Source organism: Cricetulus griseus, chromosome 3, assembly GCF_003668045.3.
Source record: "Cricetulus griseus strain 17A/GY chromosome 3, alternate assembly CriGri-PICRH-1.0, whole genome shotgun sequence".
In the NCBI taxonomy this organism is placed as follows: domain Eukaryota; kingdom Metazoa; phylum Chordata; class Mammalia; order Rodentia; family Cricetidae; genus Cricetulus; species Cricetulus griseus.
Window position 1 is genome coordinate 254,156,948 of NC_048596.1, and position 24,053 is coordinate 254,181,000.

The 24,053-nt window shown below is 44.6% G+C and overlaps 1 protein-coding gene across 5 annotated transcripts in view; it reads right to left on the reverse strand.

Moving 5' to 3' along the window:
• The window catches only part of Slc22a23 (solute carrier family 22 member 23), a 188,265-nt gene that overhangs the window by 156,890 nt on the left and 7,322 nt on the right, over positions 1-24,053 (reverse strand). For 2 of the 5 annotated variants that reach the window (XM_035442912.1, XM_035442911.1), the window contains exon 1: positions 5,861-7,018. The exons of 1 other annotated variant lie outside the window; for it this stretch is intronic. In XM_035442912.1, coding sequence (XP_035298803.1) covers positions 5,861-6,499 — 639 coding nt within the window. In that variant the 5' untranslated portion in view covers positions 6,500-7,018. Of the gene's footprint in view, positions 1-5,860; positions 7,030-24,053 lie in introns of those variants that run through there. 2 more of the 5 variants (XM_027409267.2, XM_035442913.1) reach the window with 2 other exon arrangements.

Below are 24,053 nucleotides of genomic sequence, written 5' to 3' on the forward strand. Positions count from 1 at the left end.
GCAGCAATAGTCAAACTCTGTTTTCTACTTGTCAGATTAGCAAACATTTAAATGTCTGGCAACTCCCCAAATCATGGAAGGTGTGGGGAACAGGACCGCACAGACTATTAGTAAGCATATAAATTGCTAAATTCTGTATAAGGAACACGTGAGGAACATCTAGCAAAATAACAATGCAGGGGGTTTAAACCCCTTGCTTCTTACATCTTACATGTATGCAAATGCTTCTGTGTGTAAGGATGCCATTACTTATTGCATACACACAATACATAAAACAATAAAGACTAAAAATGACTCCGATACCTTCTTAGCAAGTGACTAATTGAATAAATTATTGCTCAGTCAGACAACAGAATACCATGCAGATATTTTTTTTAAAAAAAAAAGAGGCGCTCTCTATATACTGATATGCACTCAACTTTGATATAAACAAGAGGTAAATATACAAATGAGACTAGAATATTTTTGTAAGGATGCATAAAATCTGGCAACCATGGTGAAACTGAGGAGCACAGAGAACAGTGTGACTTGTACTATGGCTTTTTTTTTCATCTAACTATGTAGCTCTGGCTGACCTGGAGCTTTCTATGAATACCAAGCTGTCCTCACACTCACAGACATTTGTCTACCTCTGCCTGAATGCTAGGACTAAAGGCATGAAACTGCTTATACTATATTCTAAACCATACAATCTGTTATCTATTATAGTTAATAAAAAAATGAAATTTACACAAAGATATTCACTGTTGTGTTATATATACCACATAAAAGCCACTACTGGGTTGACAAAATGATACTAGGAAAATAACTCAAGAAATGTTAGTACATCAGCAAGAATAGATATGAAATCTAAAATGTTTCTGAGGGACTAGAGAGATGGCTGGTTGCTTAAGAGCTCTTATTGCTCTTGCAGAGGACTTGACTTGAGTTCAGTTCCCAGCATGTCAGGCAGCATAGAACTACCTGTAACTTCAGCTCCAATGGATCCAATTGGATGCCATCTTCTGGTCTCCATAGGTATCTGCACACATAGGGTGTACACACACACACACACACACACACACACACACACACACACACACACACACACTCAGGAGAGGGGCACAAAGATGAACATAAAAGCAAAATTAAATCTTAAAAACATATTTCTAAGGATTGACAAATACCTTTGATGTGATACAAAATAATGGTAGATTCAATTAAATAAACACTCTAGAAGAGAGAGAATATGCATAGGTGCTAAGCATTTCAAAAGTGGAAACATTATTAGTTTAGGATAACACTGTGAACTACTTTTAAAAAAATACTATCATTGTAATGATAGTAAAATTAGTTTTAGTCTTAATTATATTATACTGAAGTCATTTTAAATAACTTCTAGAAAAAGGATACAAATTACTTCCCAGGATATTAAACAACTTTCAAGACAAAAGTCAGGAATCTTTGCAAATTCATGAGAAGACAGGAGATGAATGAACAATTTAAACTACTACTGCAGGGAAAAAAGAGGCTTGGGAAGGTTAGATGGCATTGCTTACTGACCAAATTCTAGAGATCATTCCAGAAGGCAGTGAGCCTTAGTAACCAACAACATTCATACTACACGGGATAAGTTGTGTCAGCCATTAAGAGCAGCACTTTTATATTCATGAGTTCCCTTTTCTCTTTTAAGTTAAATAATTTTTATTAAAGTCTCAGCAGCATGAGAAACTTTGGGCAGCAGCACCGAGAATGAGAAAGGGAGTCTACTCCAGAGCTGCCTACCTTCAGAGCCCCAAAGCTGCTGTGCTGGGAAAGGGATTTGTCTGATTCATCCTGAAGGCACTACCAGCTTGGCTCAGCAAAGCGGGGGCACAAAGCACAGAATGTTAGGATAGAGATAAGGAAGTAGGTTGAATACCTGCTTTCTATGAGGAACCATTCAAATATGTGTTCACTTTCTGTAGTCGGTGTTATTGCTATGTTAAGATTGGCCTTGGGGTCAGTCAGGCATTGGTGGCGCACACCTTTAATCCCAGCACTCAGGAGGCAGAGGCAGGTGGATCTCTGTGAGTTCGAGGCCAGCCTGGTCTACAGCTCGAGTTCCAGGACAACCTCCAAAGCAATACAGAGAAACCCTTTCTCGAAACAAAAAAAAAACAAACAAAAAAAAATGGCCTTGGGTTACTCTATTCTTCAAAGGAAATAATTCACAAAAATGTTCCAGAGACTAGAAAGGGTTGTACAGAGTAAAGGTGGTGCCAACATCATCACCACCACCATCATTTTGAAGGAATTGTAGATTCTATTGGCAAAAGTCTGGTGTGCATATATAACAAATGCAAGGATCAAGTCAAAAGATGAAAACAATAACGATAGCTGGGTGTGGTGGTGCAGGCAGTTAATCCAAGTGTTCAGGAGGCAGAGGCAGGTGCATCTCTGAGTTCCAAGCCAGCCAGGGTTGCACAGAAAAACCCTGTCTTGAGAAAAACAAAGACAAAACAAAACAACAATAAAAACCAATCAAACAAAGAAAAGAAAGGAAGAAAAAAAAGAAAGATGCCAAGAGGAGATATCCTAACACTGAAAACTGGAGAAGAAACTGGAGATGTATTTCATGCTACCTGAGTCGAGAAGTCTCACTGAAGGCAATCAAAGCAAGGTAGACTGGGGGACCCCAGTCTTTGGACAGAAGTATGTCATATCTGCTAAAGGTGATGGTGCTTCTACCCTAGGCTTCACTAGTGGAGGCATGGCATTCATCCACCTCTCTTTGGGGTAGATCATGCAGTGCCTGCTTGGTTGTGCTATAGCACCACGTTTAAGAGGCATATTTTCTGTGCCACAGTAAATACGTCTGACTTTATTATGAATGGAACAGCTGAATTAGGTGGACATTTTTTCAGCCAGGTAAGAAACTACTAAAACAAAACAAAACAACAACAAAAAAAAGAAAAGTGAGCATACTGATGCATGTCTTTAATCCCAGCACTTGGGGAGACAGAGAAAGGTGGATCTCTCTGAATTCAAGGTCAGCTTGGTCTACAGAGTGAGTTGCAGGACAGCCAGAGCTATATAGCGAGTCCCTGTTTGAAAACAAAACAAGACAACAATAACAGAAAGGAAGGAAGGAAGGAAGGAGGAGAAAAGGAGGCAGGGAAGGAGGGAGGGGGGAGGAACTACCAAATACACATTCTATGATGGAAAAAAGCATTCTCAGGAATGAGCTGCAGACAGGCATGAGAGAACTTAATTGTGTGTAACCCACCGAAATTCATGCTTTTTTTTTTTTTTCTGAGCTGCTTGGGACAGAGCCCCACTATTGGAAGTATCTAAACTGAGGTGGTAAGGACATGCCAGAAGTGTAACTTAGAGGGCAAAGAAGCTCAGAGCCCAGGGGACCCACTTCATTCAACATCCTGGGCCTAACTGATTTCTTCCGACATCTAGGTATGAAGGCAGCATTTACGTTACCTCTTCCCAACCAGCAGCCAGGGCTAGAAGGGACAGGGCTGTGTTTCAGGATCACACCTGCTGAAGGAGCCGTGATGAATGCTGAAGCCTGTGGCTCATAGTACAGGGAAATGGGACACAGGGCAACTTGTCCAAACTTGAACTTGTATCCACTGACAAAAGGTGAAGGCTTCTTCTGTTTCTGTCTACCGCATACAAGGATACAAGGTAGACAGACACTTGACTGCTAAAATGCCAGCAGCACCACAGTAAGAATTCTACATTTGTACATGGACATGGAAACCAGTGAGCACAGTTAGCAGAGAGAAAAGTCCACCTTCATGCCAAGCTGTGCTGGAAAAGCTCTTGTTCAAGCATTGTAACGGAACACAACCTGGTGGCAGGGCATTCCTCTACATGGACATACTCATCTGTGAAAATCAAGATGTCCTTCCTAGCCTTTACAGTATGAGAAAGTATGCCTGTAATTACTGTGTCCAGGCCTTCATTCCTTAGTGTCATCTTGTCCATCACATGTGACTGCCATGTGTTGTCAGGTACTAACGTCACCATGCAGAGCCCCCTCCTGAGTGCTAATTTTAAAAACTTACCCTGCTTTCCAATATGCCTCTATATAGTCTTGTTTTCAGGAACTATATTTGTTCTTGCTTCACACCATGCCTGACAGGATGAGTAGAGTAGCTGTCTCCTGGTCCCCACTGCTAGAGTACTGACTTGGTCTGTTTTCTCCCCTCCTAACTTCCAACTTGACTCTCTCAAAGGGCTCTTTACATGTACTCTTTCGAGCCATTAGTCTTCCTTTACTCTCAAAAGGGGCTAAAAATACTCGAAATGTTGCCAAATCCTTATTCTGACAGGCACACATGGCAATTTAAATAGTCACTGTTTTTAAAATTGTTTCTGCTGCTAAGCAAAAAGAAGATGAAGAAGAGAAGGAAAAAAGTAATACTGCCCTTAATGAATGGGAATCAGTCACAGAAGCACCTTTGGAAGGGAGAGGCCGTGGGGGGTGAGTCAAGAGGAGACATACTAGGAGGATCCTCTCAATTATCTCGCAGAGCAGAGGGATCACTATTCCAGACAGTTCCCACAGGACACGGCACTTCTGGTCAGGTTGGTACAAGATTAAAACAATGATTATGATGATGTAAGAGTTTCATCTTACACATCCATGAACTACAACTGTTTACTAACACACATGAGTTGTGGGGATGGATTCCACCCAGACAATTATAAACTGTCCAAATCCCTTCTCACATAGAGACAAAGAATTTCAAACTGCTTAGAACAGCCCCATTTCTAACTGCACTGTTTAAAATGCAAAAGGGAGAGAAACTACAAATGCTTCACAGACTGCTTGACAAGGTGGCAGTCAGTATTTCACACAGGTCAAGAAAATCGAAAGTTATAGGTATCTAGGGTCATAATTGTCTAACACCACCTACTATCCATTTTTAGGGTGACATACATCTCTCACAGAACACTCCTGCTATATTACACAGGACGCAGGACCTCTGCAAGGGACAGGGAGGACGAAGTGGGTACTAGGACCATCTCACCAGGTCTCAGTGCCTCATACCAGAGCAGCTTTGATGACACCCTGCAAGCTTCCTGCATTCTTCCTTTGCTTTGGGGGTACTGACTGAAGTCCTGAAAACATCTGAGGGACCGCTCTGACATTAAACTCTATAGTCAAATCTCTGGAAAGGACAGCACATAGTTGAGATGGGGGTGGGGTAGCAAGGGAACTTTTCAAAGGGCTCTGCTTCTTTGTCTATAACTTCTATTCTTGAACTGGCTTTAATCTGTTCAAGGCACGTGTGGGATGGCTGAGGTCTGCCAGAAAGAACTATCTGAGAGTACAACACTATTTTTCATGGATAGTTAGTTCTTAGTGGGAGACATAGGGACAGGCGGCCTGCGGAAAGAACATAGCTATGGCCCGGCTCCAAGGAGCAGACCTAGAAGAGGGACTGAGTCTTCCAGGGCCGCAGCTGAGCCATCAGAGAGTCTGACACCTGACAAGATAGAGGAGAGGATTTGAACCTTTGGGGGATGGGGCGCCCTTTCCCATATGTGCACTGTGACAAGAGTTTTGGTAGAAATTAGAAAAAAGGCTAAATCGGTCCCTTAAAAGCGGATGCAGCGTCACCGGGCACCGCAGAGGGCGGCAAACAGCCTTAGCTTCACATCCAAGTAAGAGCATCTCTTTTGGGGGACAGCAGGGAGCCCAGTCAATGCGGAATTGTGAGTACCCAGGCTAGCTAGCATTTAGGGCCCCTCAGCTGGGTAGGCTCGGACCTAGGTCTGCAGAGAAAGAGAGATGGAGAGCTGAGCAGAGGCAACCAAGGTCGGAAGAAAAGGGTTCACGAGAAGAACGCAGGGACGCGGCGGTCGTGGCCCTTACCTTGCTGACCACGTTCTGGACCAGGCCAGTGCGGATGCCGTAGTCCCAAGCGTGGCAGTCGCAATTTGAGTCGTTGTTCCCCTTGCCTGGAGGGGACGGGAGGGGTGGCGTGTCGCTGCTGTTGCTTCGGTTGCTCGCGGTCCCCCAGGCAGCAGTGGAGAAGGGGTTGGCCGGGGGGCTGGTCCAGTTGCCCATGTCGCCCCACCGGCCGGTGACAGTGGAACCCGCCAGCTCAGTGCCTTTGCCGGCCCCTCGGCACCAGAAGTTGGGCTGGTCCAAGAGGAAGGAGTCCGAGAACTGGCTGAAGCCGATGAACAGCGCCGGGATCCAGGTGAGCACCACCAGGGTCTTCTGGTAGCCGCCGCCCAGGCCCCCGAGGAAAGGCAGCACCGAGCCATCGTAGTCCAGCAACAGGAGGCTCGGGGCGGCTGCCGCCGCGCAGCAGCTCGAGTGCGGGCCGCCGCTTGGGTGCAGCGCAGGCAGCGGTTGGATCTCCGCACTGCCGCCGGAGCCCGCGCGTCCCCCAAGGGGCGCCGAGGCCGCTGCGTCCCCGGGCGGCAGGGAGCCGTTCTCCTCGGCCGGGGGCGGCTGCCGTCCGGCACCGCTACCCGCCGCCTCGCGCCGCCGGTCTATCGCCATGGCCAGGGCCCGCGGCGCCCGCAGAGGCGCATAGAGCGCGGCGGAGCTCGGCGGGCGCCCGGGCACAGCGCACCGGGCCGGGCGCCCGCAGCTGCCGCCGCCGAGGAGGGCCCTGCGGCCGGAGAGAGCGCTCCGGGCCCGGCGAGTCAGGCCGCCCCCATGTCACCCGTGCACCCCCGCGCCCTGGGCGCTGTGGCCCCGCTCGGGCGCCCGGCAGAGGCCGGTCGAGTCCTCAGCCGCTGCGGCTCATCCGCACCGCGGCCCGGGCGCCCGCCGAGCTCCGAAGCTCCCCGCTGCTGCGAGCGGGCTGGAGAAGAGGAGGAGCCGGCACCGCGCCGGACCCGCGTCCTTGTCGCGACTCGCCGCCCTGCGGACGCCCGGGCGCGCTGTGCTGGGGCGGCTGGAGGTTGCGGGCTGGGAGGTCCTCCACGGACTTGGGGCGCTCCCGGAAGCCGAGAGCTCGCAGCCAGCCTGCGGAGCCGGCCGAGCTCTCGGCTCACCGAGCCGGCCTCCGCCTCCCGCCCCGGCCCGCCCCCTCTCCCCCCGCCGAGGTGGAGGTAACCGCGGCACCTGCTGCGCCGCTCCTGCGCACGAGCGCCCCCTCCAGCCGAGCCCGCGCCGCCGCCGCCGCCCGGACAGACGCAGGGGCGGGGAGAGGGACACCCCGGCCGCCGCAGGATCTCCGGCTGCTTCTCGACGCGGCGGGCGGGGGTCCCCACGGAGTCGGCGCTGACGGGAAGCGAGGGGACAAGGTCGTCTGCCAGTCTCGAATCCTACTGACGCAAGTGATCCCACCCCCGGCACACCGGCTCTCCGTGACCTCTGTTCGTTTTCGAGGTGCCCGGCGGCTGGCACCCCACTCCTGGTCCTGAGACCGAGGGTTGCCTGCCTTCCAGAACAACACTCTGCGCTTTCCCCAGACTCAAATAAGGCTGCTTTTGATGGCTACAGTGAAGGGGCAAGGAGGCATATTTGCCAATTTTAGGTTACTAGTCTCTCACAACGCTGGGTCACACTGGATCCACTGACTGCAGCACCCACCCCAAATCGCCATTTCTTTCGTACCCCGGAATGATTGTCAAATAAACACAATGCTGGAAGGTTACACCTTCAACAGGAGCCACACACGATACAAACGTGAAAGAGGGCGGCCTACCCCACCCCCTCCTCAAGGTCTCGGATTCACAATTCCAACGCTGTGTGCACAGGCGCACACATCCACACCTCACAGGAGATCTAAATGCTCTTGGCGCTCCGGACTCCAGCGCCAGCCTTGCCCAGCCAGCACTATATAAATAACACCAGCCCTGCGGCAAACGGCCGCATTAGCATATTTTCTCCAGCGTGCGAGGCCTGACACCAGTGAGAAATATGCCGCTTTCATCCTAGCTTCACTACATTCTGGAGACATTTCATATCCTGAGAAGTTTATTAATGGAATTAATGGAAATCTTAAATGGAGCAATCTATCTCCAGTCGTTTTTAGCACAGAGAAAGAAGCACACATTGGCTTACTAAAAGCATATCCTTCGAGTACACGTATGGAATGCATTCTTTAAGCATCTCCATTATTTGCTCAGCTGCATGTTGTATAATTTAGTGGGAGACATTAAAAAAAATGCAGCTCAACGTTCCAGGCAACATGTACTTACTGCTGAAATTCTGGCACGCGGAGAGAACTATTTCTGAAGACTGCCAGAAGGCTGGACCTTGGGGGACCCGACTGGGAACTCTCCTGAGTTGTTGGGTAGGGGAGATTAGCTAACAATGGGCGGAAGAGACCGGCTTCAGAAGACACTAAAGATCTGGGAAACCCAGTCTGGAAACCTAAGAATATTTAATGGCATATTTGAATGAGAACGTCATTATGAGACCCATCACTTTGATTATAATTTAATAAAGTGTTATTTTAAAAGATCAGTTGGGAGTGACAGTGCACCCTGCCTATACATATGGTAATGTTCTTCCCCCCCCCCCAATTCTACCATACTGTTTAGTTTAGCTTTTCTTTCCCTCCTCCTCACTTGAAGAGCAAATTTTGGGAAGAACCGACCCCCTTCACCAGAACAGAGTCAGCACTCAGTGAATGTTAGACATTTATTGTTGGCTCCACCCATTACACACAACCTACATTTTCTTATCTGAATGGAAATGTAACAGGCCAGACTTTGTTTCATTCCCCTTCAGTGCTGATTCTTTCTAAGGAAGTCTGCTTGACGTCTAGTTCCTCCTTCTTTACCCATCTGCTCACTAGGACCCTATTGGATGTTTTGTAACTTATTGCAAAACACAGCCATTGATCTTAATAATGGCTTGTCTAATTGAAACAATAATCATAGGGAACTTTGGAGGGGTTTGCTTTCAGATCCACAGTCATTCGAACCTCACATCCAGGGCTGAGATGAAGTGAGAGTTGGATGCCTAACAAACAGCTGGTTTTAGAGCCTTAGTCATCTAACTTCCAGAGGTCTTTCATCTCAGCACGCAGGGATGGAAGAGTTCACAAAGATGTTTGTTTAAAAGGAGTGACAGATACTCTTTGACTAGAAATCATGTTGCTACATATGTATACATCAAAACATCCTGTACACATTAAATTTATACAATGAAATAAAATTTAGAACCTTACAAGAAGTCGGGACTATAAAATAAAGTCTGTTTGCCCCCCCCCTTTTTTTTTTAAAAAAAAAGCTGTTTATTAATGTATGCTTTTAGGGATGTGCATCCCTGGCCTTGAAGGACCTTCATTTTGAACCTCTTTGTTCTTATTCCAAAGGGCAGCAACAACCCTCAAATGGTGCATAGTGAAATTTTGGAGACAAGCTGAAAAATGGCTGAAGCAGAAGGAAACCAACACCAAATATTTGGAATTCAGCAGCAACAGCAGTAGCCTCGACCCAAGCATTGTAATTAAGTTACTGATTAGATTAGGGGTTTCCCCAAATCCCTCTTGGATCAACATTTCTCCCAAATCTAGTCAAGAAGATTAAAATGTAACTAATTTAAAATAAACTGGCCTTCTATTTATTAAAACGCACCACAAATGACCTCTTGATGAGTTCTAGAACAAAAGGAATAAAGCAGAATTGACATTCCAGAGTGGAAGAAGTTCTCCAAGGTGAGCACTTACAGGCCACTGGGCTAGTACAGAGAAGCCCAAAAGACACCTGCCAGCAACAGCCCTACCCCTAGTTTTCGTGGTCTTTGCTATTACCTGCTGTTTGTCTTGCTTACCTATGGATTTTGCTACCTTCCACCTCTAGAATGAAAGCCCCTGGGTTTCCCATGGTCAGATGTATTCCTGGGAGCGGTAGCAGTACCTGGCACATGTGAGATTCTCAGTATGTACTTGTCTAATGACTGAGTGCACCACACTGTGATCATCTGATGATGCCATTTATTAAGATCTACAACTGACTTTGCTTTTGATTTTTAAGTCATTAAACAAGCTTTTTTTCATATTTGTTTAATCCCTCAAACATAGTGCTCAGCTGAACCAACACAAGAATTCAGATGAACTTGACAATTGCATGTCTTGTGAGCTATTGCAGTTAATGGATTAGCTCTTGATATGAAGTTGTCATTGGCTTGGAGATGAAGAGCAGCTCATAGACAACTTTCAAGGTTTCCAAAAACAAACAAACAAACAAACAAATAAATAAATAAATAAATAAATCACTACCAGCATTTCAAAATGGAAGGACTGAGCGTGTTTTTAAAATGTGTTTGGGAATTCTCCAGACACAGCAGACGTTGGGCTCTTTCCTTACCACATATTTGTGGGGCCATCCTCCCTTGAAATAGCAGGCAAGTGTTCCCCAACTTGTCTTTATCCCTGCCTGGGACACACACTTCATCATCTGGCCCCTGGAAGTATCTATATCTGGGTTCATGACCCTGATTCATATTAGCATCCCAAGTGCACTGTTGTCATAGAGAAGCTGAGTCATCCTTGTCTCCTTTGACATTCTGTTAAGTAATCTACTACTTTGCAATTCCCCAAAACCAAGAAAATGAAAATATGATGCAACCTAGTTAGCAATAGATAGTTTTTCCCCTTGGAGATATCAGGAGAACAAAAATGATTTTTGGCCTACCTCTAATACTGAAGGACACCCAATTTTAAAAGTTAATCCCAAGGCATTGGTGACAAGAGCTAACTTGAATCAGAAACCACATCCTACTAAATAGATTTCAGACTGTTTCCACTCATCTGTTCATTTTCTTTATATTTGAATTATAAGTGTATAGATCACATACTGCATCAATCTTTTGTTTTATGGCAGTTTAATTTCTTTCCTTCAGATACTTGCTTGAAAGATAGGTTGCTTTGCTTTCCAACAATGTTCTCTTATTGTGATGTGAAGTAACTCCCAGCTATAGCTGTGTATATAGTATTCAAACATTATTTTTTATCATCCTTTGGCTTTTGGAATGTCAACTCTTACACTTTAACAAGGAATTTGACATTTACAAAACCTATCATAAATCAAAATGAAAAAGCTACTTTCACTCTCTGGCAGCAGAAGTAATAAAAATGTCACAAAATCTCTCCTAAGGAAAGCTACAAGTAATACCTGGAGAAGAAGCCTCCTGCTTGTCTACTGCAAGCCATATCCATCCTTCCTGATCACAGAGCACAAGAAAGCAACAGTCTTCCGAGCAAAAAGCTGCACCACTGCTCGTGGGATCAACAGGGCTCAATTGCTTTCAAAAGCTTGGTTAAAATTTAATTTCAAATGAGGTGGGTGGTGGTGGTGCACACCTTTAGTCCCAGCACTCAGAAGGTGGCAGCAAGCAGATGTCTGAGAGTTTGAGGCAAGCCCGGTCCACAGAGTGAGTTTCAGGATAGCTAAGGCTATACAGAGAAACTCTGTCTCGAAAAAACAACCAAACAACAACAAAACTAATAACAAAACAAAACAAAAAAACCCTTAATTTCAAACTTTTTTATTGAGTTAAAAATTTCTCTTATCAAATGTTTGTAGAACTTAATGTTTTTTGTTGGTAAGAAATCTGTTGCTTTTGGAGTAGAGTCTAGAATTGCCAGAGGGAGCAGGGAATGAATGTGCTATGCTAATGAAGGTATCATCACGTGGTAGAGCATAAATAAGGAATTTGGGTTAACTTAAAATGTAAGAGCTAGTTAGTGATAAGCAGGAGCTATTGGCTGGACATTTGTAATAAATTTTAAGCCTCTGAGTGACTACTTGGGACAGAGTGGTTGGGACAGGAAAACTGCCTACCTACATCATGGACTGCTGGGAAGCAAGGCGGTTGTGCATACTCTCCAGACTTACCACGGATCCTCACTGTGGTATACCATAGAGACACAGGCACTGACTGAAAGCTGGTAAAAGGAGTACTTGAGCTCTGGAGGAACTTGAGCAGTAAACACCTTAGGATGACAACCCAGAGCATAGCATAGCTGTGAATGTATATTAATAAAATATACATACCACAGAGATATTTGCACACGCATGTTTGTGGCTGAACTGGTCACAACAGCTAGGAAATGAAGACAGCCCACTAGTCCATCAACAGACAAATGGACATACATACTCCAGATGCACAACATTGTTTTATTTTTTTTCATGAAGCAAAATCATGACATTTGCAGGAAAATATACAGAACAGAAGATCATTACGTTCAGTGAAACGAGTCAGACTCAGAAAGACAAGTTCCACATTTTCTCCCATACCCACAGTCTAGTTTTAGAGTTACACCACATGTATGTGCAGGCTATGAAAGAAAGAGGACTATGAAGGAGAAAGGAGAGATCTTAAGTGGGGTGTGGGTGACAGGAAGGAAGGATGATGACATACAAGTCCTATGGAAGCAGAAGGGGAGAGGGGGGAAGGGTCAGTCAGCAAGAGGGGCCACAGAGGAAGATGATGAATAAGAACGAAGTGTAATGGCATACATGTATGAAAATATAAATGAAATGTTACTTTGTGTGCTCACTTCAAAATTAGTGAAATTAATGCCTTAATAAAGATAGAAGACCTGATCTCAAATGCATAAGATTTGTAACTTATGCAGATGCCCTGCTGTCAAGGAAGTGGAGCAGGACTCCTCTCTTTGAGGGCAGGCTGCACAGAGTGACTTCCTGCCAAGGACACTGTGGGAAGCAAAGAAGGAAAACAATAGATGATCCAGGCTAGAGCAGAAAATCCTACAAACACTTCCTCCATTGTTTCCTAAATTGGAGACTTAGAAGAAGCCACTTTAAAGTCTGTCTTGTTCCATTTGCCTTTGCATTTTCACATCCTGTCACATTTTTACCATAGACTTAGGTGTGCATTTGTTTTGTTTGTTCATTTGTTTATTTGTTTGAGTCAGGTCTCATGTAGCCCTGGCTGACCTGGAACTCACCATGTAACTGAGGATGACCTTGAACTCTTCATCCTCCTGTCTCAGCTTCCAGAGTGCCGGAATTACAAGAGCATATCACTATACTCAGCTCTGAACACATTTTTAAACCAAGTTTTTCTTTTGTTTATTGGAGCTGCCCTGTCAAGCTCCTCAGTGGGTCCATTTCTTTAACGTTAACCTCCAGGAAGCTGCAAAATTCAAGGGTACAGAAAAACCTGCCCATTTTCTAGGTAGCATGACAAAGCAGGTTGTAGCCTCCAGGTGAATGCTCTTTGACAAGAGTCTTTTTATCAGCCAGGAAAATCCGTGAATAAAAATTTATCCACATTCTAGTAAAACTCCATTTTCTGGTAAATGCCCCTAAAGGACAGAGCCTCTGATTTATCTCCCTCTGTAGTCCTATTGCATGTCACAGGGCATGACACTCAGGAGTATTTGCTCAATGATGGAAGGAAGGAAGGAAGGAAGGATGGAAGGAAGGAAGGAAGGAAGGAAGAAAGGAAGGAAGGAAGAACATATAGTATTTTTGCAGAGAGAAGAGGGCACAGTACTTTTGAAGTCAGAGGAGCAATGGGAGTCAAAGCCCAGAGGAGGTGAAGACAAAGGCATCTGTAAGAATGTATAAGACCTATGTGTCTGGATGGTGAGTGGCTATTCCACAATGTGATTTACTTTCAGTAATTGCTATAATTTGGATCTGGAATGTGCCCTGAGGCTAATGTTAAAGACTTCATAACCAGCCCATAGCCCATTTGGAATGTTGTAAACCTCTAGAGAGTGGGGCAATGTGGAAATAAGTAGGGTCACTGGGGCGTCCTCTTGAAAGAGATACCGGGTGCCATTATAGGGCAGGCTGTGGTTTCTAGGTGAATGGCCTTTGACAGATTCTTTTCCTCAGCCTCTTCCTGTCCATCTCCTTTCTTATCGGACACAGTCAGGTGAGCAACCTTCTCTTCCACCCTTCCCCCACCAGGATTTGCTGCTTTGCACAGATGCAGCGGGGACAAGGGCAAATGACCACAGCCTGAAGCCTCTGACAGTGTGAGCTAAATTGGAAGTTGATTATCTTATAGACAGCACAACTTTTCAATAGTAAAGATCTAATGGCTTCGGAGATGGGTCAGTGGTTAAGAGCATGTGTTGCTCTTGCGGAGAGTCTAGGTTCAGTTTCTAGCATATATATGGTGTGTGGTTCACAACCCTCTATAACTCCAGGTCCAGGGGATCTGACACCCTCTTCTGACCTCAGCAGGCACTGGGTATGCATGTGGCACACAGACATACATGCAGGCAAAACACTTCTATACATAAAATAAAATAAATCTAAAAGAAAAGGAGGGAAAGCTGTGGGGAAATACCACATTTAATCACACACGTTAACTGAGGTATGATTCACACACATGATTCAGACGTTCGGTTTGATGGTGTGTGTGCACCTGTGAAGTCCAGATAAGAACAAAACATTCATTCACCTGCAGAGTGGTCTGTTGTGTTCTTTGTAACCAGTCTCCTAATCCCACATGACACTCTAGGCAATGGTCAGTCAGCTTTCTCAAACTACAGATTGTATTTTCCCGCTCTCGTTTCCTGAAGAAGTAGAACCAAACAATACGTGCCTTTTCATGTCTGATTCTCGCACTTTGCACACAGCTTGTGAGATCTACGACTATGTGGTGTGGCCTGTACCAGCCTTCCATCCCTTTTTGCTGCTAAATAGTATTTGACTGTATGGATATGCCGCATGTTGTTGTCTGTCCTCCTGTTCCTGGAATGTTGGTTATTTCCAGCTTGGGACTATTGGGAATAGAACTACTGTGAACCTTCAGAGAGAGAGAGAGTTCTTTGTGCCAATACAATTCATTTCTCCTGAGTATATAATGTAGGTACAGTTGGGATTCAGCTTGGCATGACTTGAGTAACCCTCATCTGTTTTGCCCATAATCTTCCAGAAAGCAATATATAAACAAAAGCAAGGCCTCAAAGTATAGATCAACAGTGGAACACTGGTCTACCATGTGCAAGTTACTGGGTTCAGTCCTCAGCACTTGTAGTGAATGAACGAATCAATGAATGAATGCAAAAAATCTGAAAAAAACAAAACCAGTCTGTGGTGGTTTGAATGAGAAATGCCCCCTGAAGTCTTGGGCACGTAAACACTTGGTGCCCTGTGGGTAGCACTGCCTGTGGAGGTGTAGGAGGTACAGCCTCACTGGAGGAAGGAGTGGGCAAGAGTTTAAACCTTCACCTCCCCACTTCCAATGACCCTCTCCTTCATTCTTGAGGTTGAAGATATAATCTCTCAGCTTCTTGCTCCTGCCACCATTTCTGCTGCTTGCTGGCTTGCTTCCTGGCCATGGTGGACTCCTATCCTTCAGGAACCATAAAGCCAAAATAAACTCCTTCTGCAAGCAACAGAAAAGTAGCCTATACACTAATATGTTGGTGTAGTATATGGGGCTTCCCAGCCAGACCCTGGTATACCAGGAACATGACTGATGTCTTTCACCTTGACTTGAGATAAACCACTTGAGTAGACTCCTGACCTGATTGCCCCTTTCTTCTGACAGATCACGGGGATCCGTGGTCTTGATGTTACTAAGGATGTTTCTGTCAGCAAGTGCCCTATGGACTGTGCTCTGTGATGGTAGATCTGTTTGCTTCTTTCTTCAGTTTCAAAGCACCCAGATGTCAGGTCACAAACCCAGGGACTGGGGATTTTCCAGAACAAGCAGGATTGGCAGTTGTAGAGGAGGCCATATCTCACTGTTTGAAAATGACACCTTTCTAGGTGTCATCAAGAATGTGACTTCTGTTCAGCTAAGACTGTTGGCTCTGACTGCCAGTGGCTGAGCCACGTACTATTTTGGAACCTAGCACTGTGGCTCCCAGGCTCTAGGTCACCCATCTAAAGAGACTGTCCTTGGGTTGCTGTTAGAAAAAGAACTTAGGGCTGAAAAAGGCCTCATCTGAGCAGGGATAGAACAGCTTGTGTTCCTGTGAAATTAGAATAATACTCACAGTCTCTAGGACACAGTAGTAATGGGGAGATGGCATCAGGTACTGGTTATCAAATCTGAAGCAAAGGGAGTATTTTACATGTTGGTGTCTAAAAATGAACTTAGTTTAAGGTCAGTTTTCATACTTGTTTAAATGGACATCAGTCTATAGGCAGCCTGTCTACACTGCATACAGCAATATTGTCTTTACACACACTTCTCAGAAAACCCAAGGCAAGTGGCTATAGGAAGGAGACTGGTTAGGTTAGTGGACCAGAAACTGCAATTTGCATGGCTTTTTGTCATGGTGAAATCCTATCTCTTCCCGTCTCAGAGTGTGCATTCTTCTTTACTACTACCCTCTTTCTCATGTTCTGGGGGTGTTTCCCCTATTCCTCTTGGAAGTTCCAGCAGAGAGGATGCTTCTACAGACTCCAAACAGATCACCCTGGAGTTTGGTGGCTCTGAGGCCATTGTTTGCTCCAGGTAGGGTTTGGCATCTATCACTATAGCATTCAGACTTTGAGGCTTTGATTAGCCAGGCCCTAATTATAAATTAGAAAAGCTGCCATGGCCTAATCTGAACTATGGTCACTGGAAGTAGAGTAGCAGTTTCTTTTTAGAAAATTAGGGCAACTACCAAAGGAGAAAGAAGGATGGCCACTCAGCTGTTCTTATTATAAATGATTCACAAAATCAGACTTTTAAATATATAGCTGTCATTCAGTGCCCCTAATCTAAAACAGAAGATAGATGAGGATTTGCAAGGAACTGTTGTTAGGATTAAGCAGATGGGGTACATTGGCAAGACAGGGCCAAGGTATGCCACAAAGATACACCATACAACAGATTTCACACGAGAGATTTATTTGGGGGTATGTGGTCTCAGAGTGGGGACATGAGAAAGACAGAGACAGAGAGAGACCAAACCAAGCTGCTAATCTAACTTCCCTAAGAAAAGTCTTTTGGATCTTCTGGTCCCAAAAGCCAAAGACTGGCACTGCCCTAGGACCTCTGCCCCCAACAACCATGGAGGAACCTAGGATGATTGTCCAGGTAGCCACCCCAATGGTCCTGCAGAGCCTGGACAGTGAGTGAAACAGCCTGCTCCTCCAGGACTTGGCCAACAATCCCAGCTTTCTTGGATCCCCAAAGATGTCAATGCCCCCAGATAGCAGGAAGCAGTCTAAGGAGCACTGCACCACCACCCTTTCCTATTTCTTCACTTTTTATAATAAACAAAAGAGAGGAATGTTAAAAGTCAGGTTCTCCCACACAGCGAACCTTCCGTGATTCATCACCAGTGTCTATGTCTTCACTAGTCTCCAAATGTCCATGAAAAGTCACCCCCATCAAGGCTCACTCTCTTGCTCTCTCACTTTGTCTGTCTCTCACTGCCTGGTACCAGGACTTTGGAATGAATCCAAAAGTTGAAAAATCTAGCTCAAACACAAAGCCTCACCCCAGGGAAATGGTTAGAGGTGGGTACTTCCACCTTCAAGAGTACTAGCGATACAGGGAAATATTTGCACTGACTGAAAGGGATCACTTAGCAATTTCAGGTGATGGATGGAAGGTCAAGTGATTTGTGGGCCAGAAGGTGGACCTGTTGTGGGTGGGATGGACAAGTAGGGTTCCTGGTGTGGCTCAGAAGCTCAGGGGGAGTGCCTGCAACTGGAGAACCTACCAAGTCACAGACACCAGTGCTGAGATTTAGCAGCGAGAATACCTTGGCAAGTCAGAGCCAAGGAATGCTGCAACAGAGATCACAACATGCAACAAATCTCATGCAAGAGATTTATTGGAGGGGGAGGAAGCAAAACGCCTTCTCAGGGTGGAGACATGAGAGAGACAGAAAGAGCCAGAGACAGACAGACAGAGCAAGACAACAAAAGAGACCGTGAGAATGGTCTGTGTTGGTGGGGACCTTTTAAAGGGTATGCATGTCACATTTTCAGCTCCTAATGACATGGCTGCTGCTGCTAGTCTGAAGACAGGCTCGGGAGCACCTGATTTCTACCATTCCTTCCTTTTCCAGGCGGTCCCACAGCTTGCCTTCAGTGACTCAGCAGCAGCAGCAGCAGCAGCAGCAGCTATGTCATCTCCAGTCGACAAATGCCCTTTAAAAGCCAGCTCCCCACACCAAGGCTTGCTCTCTCTCTTTCTCTCTCACTCTGTCCATTTCTCTGTCAGTCCCTGTCTCCCTCTCACATCTCCAATCTGAGACAGCCTTACAACCCCCCCCCCCGCCCCAATAAATCTCTTGTATGAGCTCTGTTGCATGATGGGATCTCTGCTTTAGCATTCCTTGTTTCTGACCTGACAAGGTACTCCTGCCGCTGAATCCTAACTGTACTAGAAACAAATACTCCACTTGCCAGGAAAATTCAGCATATAAATTAGAGTGAACCAAATACAGATGACTTCATGCTGAGCCTTCACCATCTTTCCCTTATGGTATGTGAGGAGCACTGGATACATAGCCATGCTCGTGGAACTGAGAACTACGAATCTTCTAGGCCAAAGCAGGGTTGGAGCCTGGTTTTGCAAGGCTCATCTGAGAAACCTTTCCTTTCTTCTTCTTCTCCTTTTCTCCTTCTCCTTCTTCTCTTTCTTCTTTATCTAGAGTCTGGAAACAGGAGGCAAAAAGGCTGGCCTCTGGGGACTTCGATTTCCTTTGTCCCCCAATTTAAGTTTTTTGTTTTGTTTTGTTTTTCTCAATGCATGGCTGTTGAATTATTGGAGCTGCTAAAAAAAAAAAAAAAAAAAAAAAAAAAAAAAAAAAAAAAGCAAGAAAGACCCAGGGGGTTAGTTTCCTTATAACCTGAGTATACAGCCATAGAAAACCCACCAGTGATGTCTGAGAAACCCAAGTTCAGTATCTTTTCCTAAGGAGCAAAGCCTGAGCAGGGTGGATGCAAGTTACAAGTTCTAAAGGACAGCTGGTCCAGTGGGAGGGAAGAGCACCCACAATCAGACCTCCTGGACTTTTGGCCAGGCTACACAGCCTTTTGCTTATGTGGCCTTGGATAAGCCCTATTACTCTGGAGAGTCTTGCATTCTCTGTAAATTGGGAATAATTATTGCACCTGCTGCATTACCCCTTCTGCAGGCATGGTGAGATCATGTGAAGGACAGGCTGGCAGCTCTAAGAAGCTACAAGTCACTGCTCCTTATCCAAAATGTCTGGGACCAAAAGATGTTTTGGATTTTGGGGAGAAAATGTTGTTATTTGACTATTCCCTTCAAAGCAAGACATTCCCTCCTGTGGAGAGGCTCCTTGTGAGACTCAGAAAATATATGAAATTTACAAGTACCAGGAAAAAAATATATGAAATTTACAAGTTCCAGGAATCTCTTGAAAGTCACAAGATTGACAAGGCCGATCCCCAAGGTAATACAAGCAGTAATGATTGCTGGGGAGATGGAGATAGGGACAGGGGCTGAGCTGCCTGCGGGTTGTGCTGGGAACTCCAGGGGTGGAGCTTTTGTGCATTGTCACCCCTGCGAGAGTGGGTTTTTGATGATTCAGCTGCCCTTGAGTCATCCATGTTCCTGTAAGGAACCTGTCACGCATACTCCTGTGAGTAACCCCAGTATACTTTGATTGACTTGAGTGTGTTGAATGTGGATTGACTGGGGTGATGTGCGAATCCAAGAAAGAGATCACTGATCTCTACAGAAGCAGGCTGCCCTTTGATCAGAGCAATGAAAGACTGCAGGAGTAGAGACTGTGCACAGGAGGTTTTATAGGACAGAAAAAGGAGCTTTGGGGATGGGATTCCATCTGCAGATGTGTTCCCCTGCAAAAGTTGTAAAAACCCATGGGGGTTGATATGTTGATCCTGTTGGCAGCTTTCTGTGGAAGCTGTTGTCTGTGTATCCATGTTCCTACCCAGGTTTCTGAGCTCCCCCGAGGTTAGGGGGTTATTAGCCTGTTAGAGTGGAGTTGGTTTTTGTTGTTGTTTTGTTTTGTTATGTTGTGTTTTGTATATCTTAATGTCCTGTCTAAGATGGGATAGACCCTTTTTATGTCTCCCCAGCAAAAATCGCACAACACTTGCTTATATATAAGATATTTGGGTGATGAGACCTAAGTCTAAACACAAAATTTATTTATTTTGGGCTAGTGAGATGCTATTAATCCCAAAGATGAGGGGAGAAAGGCCACTTACTCAAATCATCAGGGCCAAATTAATTAAAGCAAGCTTTTTTTTTTAATTCACATACATGGGCTACTTTCCCCTAAGGTGGAGTTTGAGAGGTCAGCATTGGATGTAAGGAAGACAAGGTATTTATAACTCAGAGTTAGGAGCCTTCCAAAGGGGGGATTTGGCAGGCAAAATGGGTGGAGTTACAGGAGCAGAAGGTAAGCATAACAAGTTAGTCACAAATTACCCCTGAAGCAAAAACATGATTGCAAGGTGATCATAACAACAGGTAGTCATAATAAGTAGCCATAACAACCCTTTTGAAGCAAACGTAGGGTTGCAAAGTGATTAATAACTTTTTAAAACAAAGATATGATTGCCATACCTAGAACAGGATTACAAAACCATTTGTAGTGAAACCTACAGGTGAGGCATAGCCCAATCCTTGAGGAAACAGAAGTTTAATCATCAACAGGAATGAACCTAGTTTTTCTTTATTACAATATGGCTTTTAAGCCTAAGATGGAGGCAGCCTGGTTTTTCAATGCCTCAGCAGGTAAAGGCACTTGTTGCCAAGCTTGACATCCTGTGTTCAATTCCTGGGACCCACAGGGTAGAACGAGAAAACCAGCTCCCACTAGTTATCTTCTGACCTTTTGTACATGCTCCTTGATGTGCATAGCACAAAGCATACTGCACTCACATGTATACACACACATTAAATACATAAATAAATGTTAATTAAAAATAATGCTTTAGATATACATTGTAGCCTGAATATATTATTTTAAATAATTTTATGCAGGAAACATGATATTGTGGCATTGTGTTGGTACTCACAAATTTAGGGTTTAATATTTTGGCTTAGGGACATTTAGATGACAAATATTCCTTACTATTGAGACATTATCAGAATTGTTCAAAGTATCTATATTGATCCTATCTGATTCTTCATCACTACAAACCTAGGGTCAGATTCTAACAACAATCAAACAGAGAAAGGGATGGAGTCCCTAGAGGACATTTCATTCCATTAGCTCTGCTAAATAATTCTACAGTTCAGTTAGATAGGCAGAGAGCTTGAGTTTGCTGCTTGAGGTCAGACTTCCTGGTAGCAAAGGTTTGCTGGTCGAGACCACTGTGTTTTTCTTTTTCTGGCCCCCAGAGGGAGATAGGACCCTCCTGTGTGTTGTCCACTGGGTTAAAGGGCATCAAGAATAGAAGGTTGGAGAAGGGGTGCAGCTTACTGGTAGAAATCATCTCTAACACCTAATAAAGGAAAGTGACTCCCACCAGCAGATCTACTCTCCAGAGCAACCCCCTCCCTGTCTCTAATTTGTTCACCATGCTGAGGAAATTCTGACTCCTAGCCTCGCCTCACCCTCCTTGTCTCATCTTGATGTAGATACATCACTTTCTATTCGTAATTGAACCAGGGACTTGCATATTCTTCACTCTTTTGATTTGTTTTGAGAGGGAGTTTTGCTCTGTACATAGCCCAAGCTGATCTTGAACTTGAGACCTCCTGAGTGCTAAGGTTACAGGTATGTGATGAGATACCTTACCTTAATAATCTTTTTTTTAAACCTATGCACATCTTCCAGTAGGCTTTTAAAAAAATAATGAATGGGCTGGAGAGAGGGATTGGCATTTAAAAGCTACTATAGAGGTTGTGGGTTTGATTCTCAGCACTCACATATTGACACATCTGTAACTCCAGTTCCAGGGGATCCAATGCCCTCTTTTGGCCTACAGGCACCACACATACATGGTACAAAGCCATATATGCAGGCAAAAAAACATACACATAAAATCTAAAAAAAAAAAAATCAGCAATTTAATTAGGTGCTGGCAAGATGGGCTCAGTACTTGTTGTACTTGAAAGATATCTGATGCCAGTCTCTGGGCTCTACACACATTCATGTGTGTTCACATATGTATGCCCATACATATGTGAACACAAAACACATACATATGCACATACACACATTCCAAATTTGAAACTAATTGATTTAAACTGGGAAATAAATCTAGTCTTTTCCCCCCTGCCTCACTATGTAGCTCTGACTCTCCTAGAACTCACTATGTAGACCAGGCTAGCCTCAAACTCATGGAGATCTACCTGCCTCTGCCCCCAAGTCCTGGGGTTAAAGGCATGGGCCGCTAAAACCATCCTAAATCCAGTCTTGAAGATGCTAGGTAATTTCTGTATACTGAGTGAAGTCCCTAGCACTTTGCTGCTTTTTGGAACAAGGCTTCATTCACTAAATTGCCTGGGGTGGTCATGAAGTCATACTATACTGGAAGCAGGTCTTGAATTTTATCTTCCTGTCTTGGTCTTCTAAGTAGCTGAGATTACAGGCTGCGTCATTAGGCCTGCCAATTAAATTTATTTAACTGACACATTAAGACAAAAATGATGCATATTTATGAGATACCATGTAACATTTGAATATATGTGTACATTCTGAGGTAGTACATATACCCATCTCATCAAACATTTATCATATATGTCACCATAATTATAAAATTATAATTATAAAATCTTTTCTAGCTTCTTAAAGTATCATCTACAGTTACCCTACTGTTCAACAATAACACACCAGAACTTCTGACCTCTATCCAACTCTAATTCATGGCTATTGATCAACCTTTCCCCAGTGAATAACCTTAATAATCTACGTGGCTATTACTGCTTGAGCAGCTGACCACCTTTGCATAGAGACTGCCTCACTTAAAGTCCTCTGTGCAGTCACGAAGGGAACACTAACCTCTATTCTGGAAATGAGTGATGGGGGAAGTTCTTCTGTGTATGTGTTTGTCTTACTGGATGATAAATAAAGTTCTGTTTGGCCAATGAGACAGAAAGTTAGATGGGACTAGGAGTCAAAGAGGATTCTGGGAAATGAAGTAGAGAAGTGGTGATCCAGGCAGGAAGTGACATAGCAAGGAGACTCATATTTAGTCAAGGAGAAACAGAAAGTGTCCCTTTTTCCCCTCCACTCCTCCTCCAGCAGTGCCATGTGATCCACTGGCAAGGGAGGGTGCCAATGGAAGGGGTCCCATAAGTCTTATAAAATATATAGATTTATGATAATTAAGACTGAGCTAGCAGATGAGAAATCCTAGTCATTGGCCAAGCAGCATTTGTACCTAATATAAGTCTGTGTATTATTTTGTCCATCACGTGGCGGGCAGAACTTGGGCGGCTGGCGGAGACCGCCCACATGGCGGTAGGGCTCAGGCAGCTTTGGTGGAAAGATTTATCGTAACAAACGAGGGCACCAGCTCTCAAGAACAGTGAAGGTTTTGTAGATGTGATTGTCCCCTATAGCTGCTTGTTACAACCATAATCAACTCCGCCCTGTGGTTGACTGTGATCCTTCGGACTGAATCTTCTTCAAGCTGTTTGTAGACACAGCTCTGTAGATAGTGGAAAACTTCCATACTCTGAGCATGGAGAGAGAGAGGGGACTTGGTTACACAGAATTACACCAGGATTCACAAGCCAGGATGGCATCCTCACACCCGGTAAAGAAGTCATTTGAGGATGGGAACTTCATCTTGAAGTGTGCAGGTCCTGGCATCTTAGCCATGACCAGTGCTTGACCAAATACAAACAGTTCCCAGGGTTTCATCTTACTGCTAAGACTAACTGGTTAGATGGCAAATATGTCGCTTTTGAGAAGGTGTAAAGAAGGCTTGAGCATTTTGTAAGCCATGGAGTGTTTTGGGTCCAGGGATGGCAAGACATGAAAGAAGGTCACTGTTGCTGACTGTGGACAACACTGGCACTGTGACTGTGTGCATCTTCACCACCAGCCCATGCCTTCTGGAACCTAGGAGATAACCCCCTCTACCTTGTCTGCTTAAAATGTTCTGTGACCGTTGTAACCTCTCTGTAGTTCTTTAGGAACCCCATTTTCCTTACTCCCCTTTAAGTCTAGATAGATTTCAGGATTAAGTTTAGTATAATGAATAAAAACTAAATAAAAAATAAAAACAGTTAATAGTAATCCCAAAGCCATATA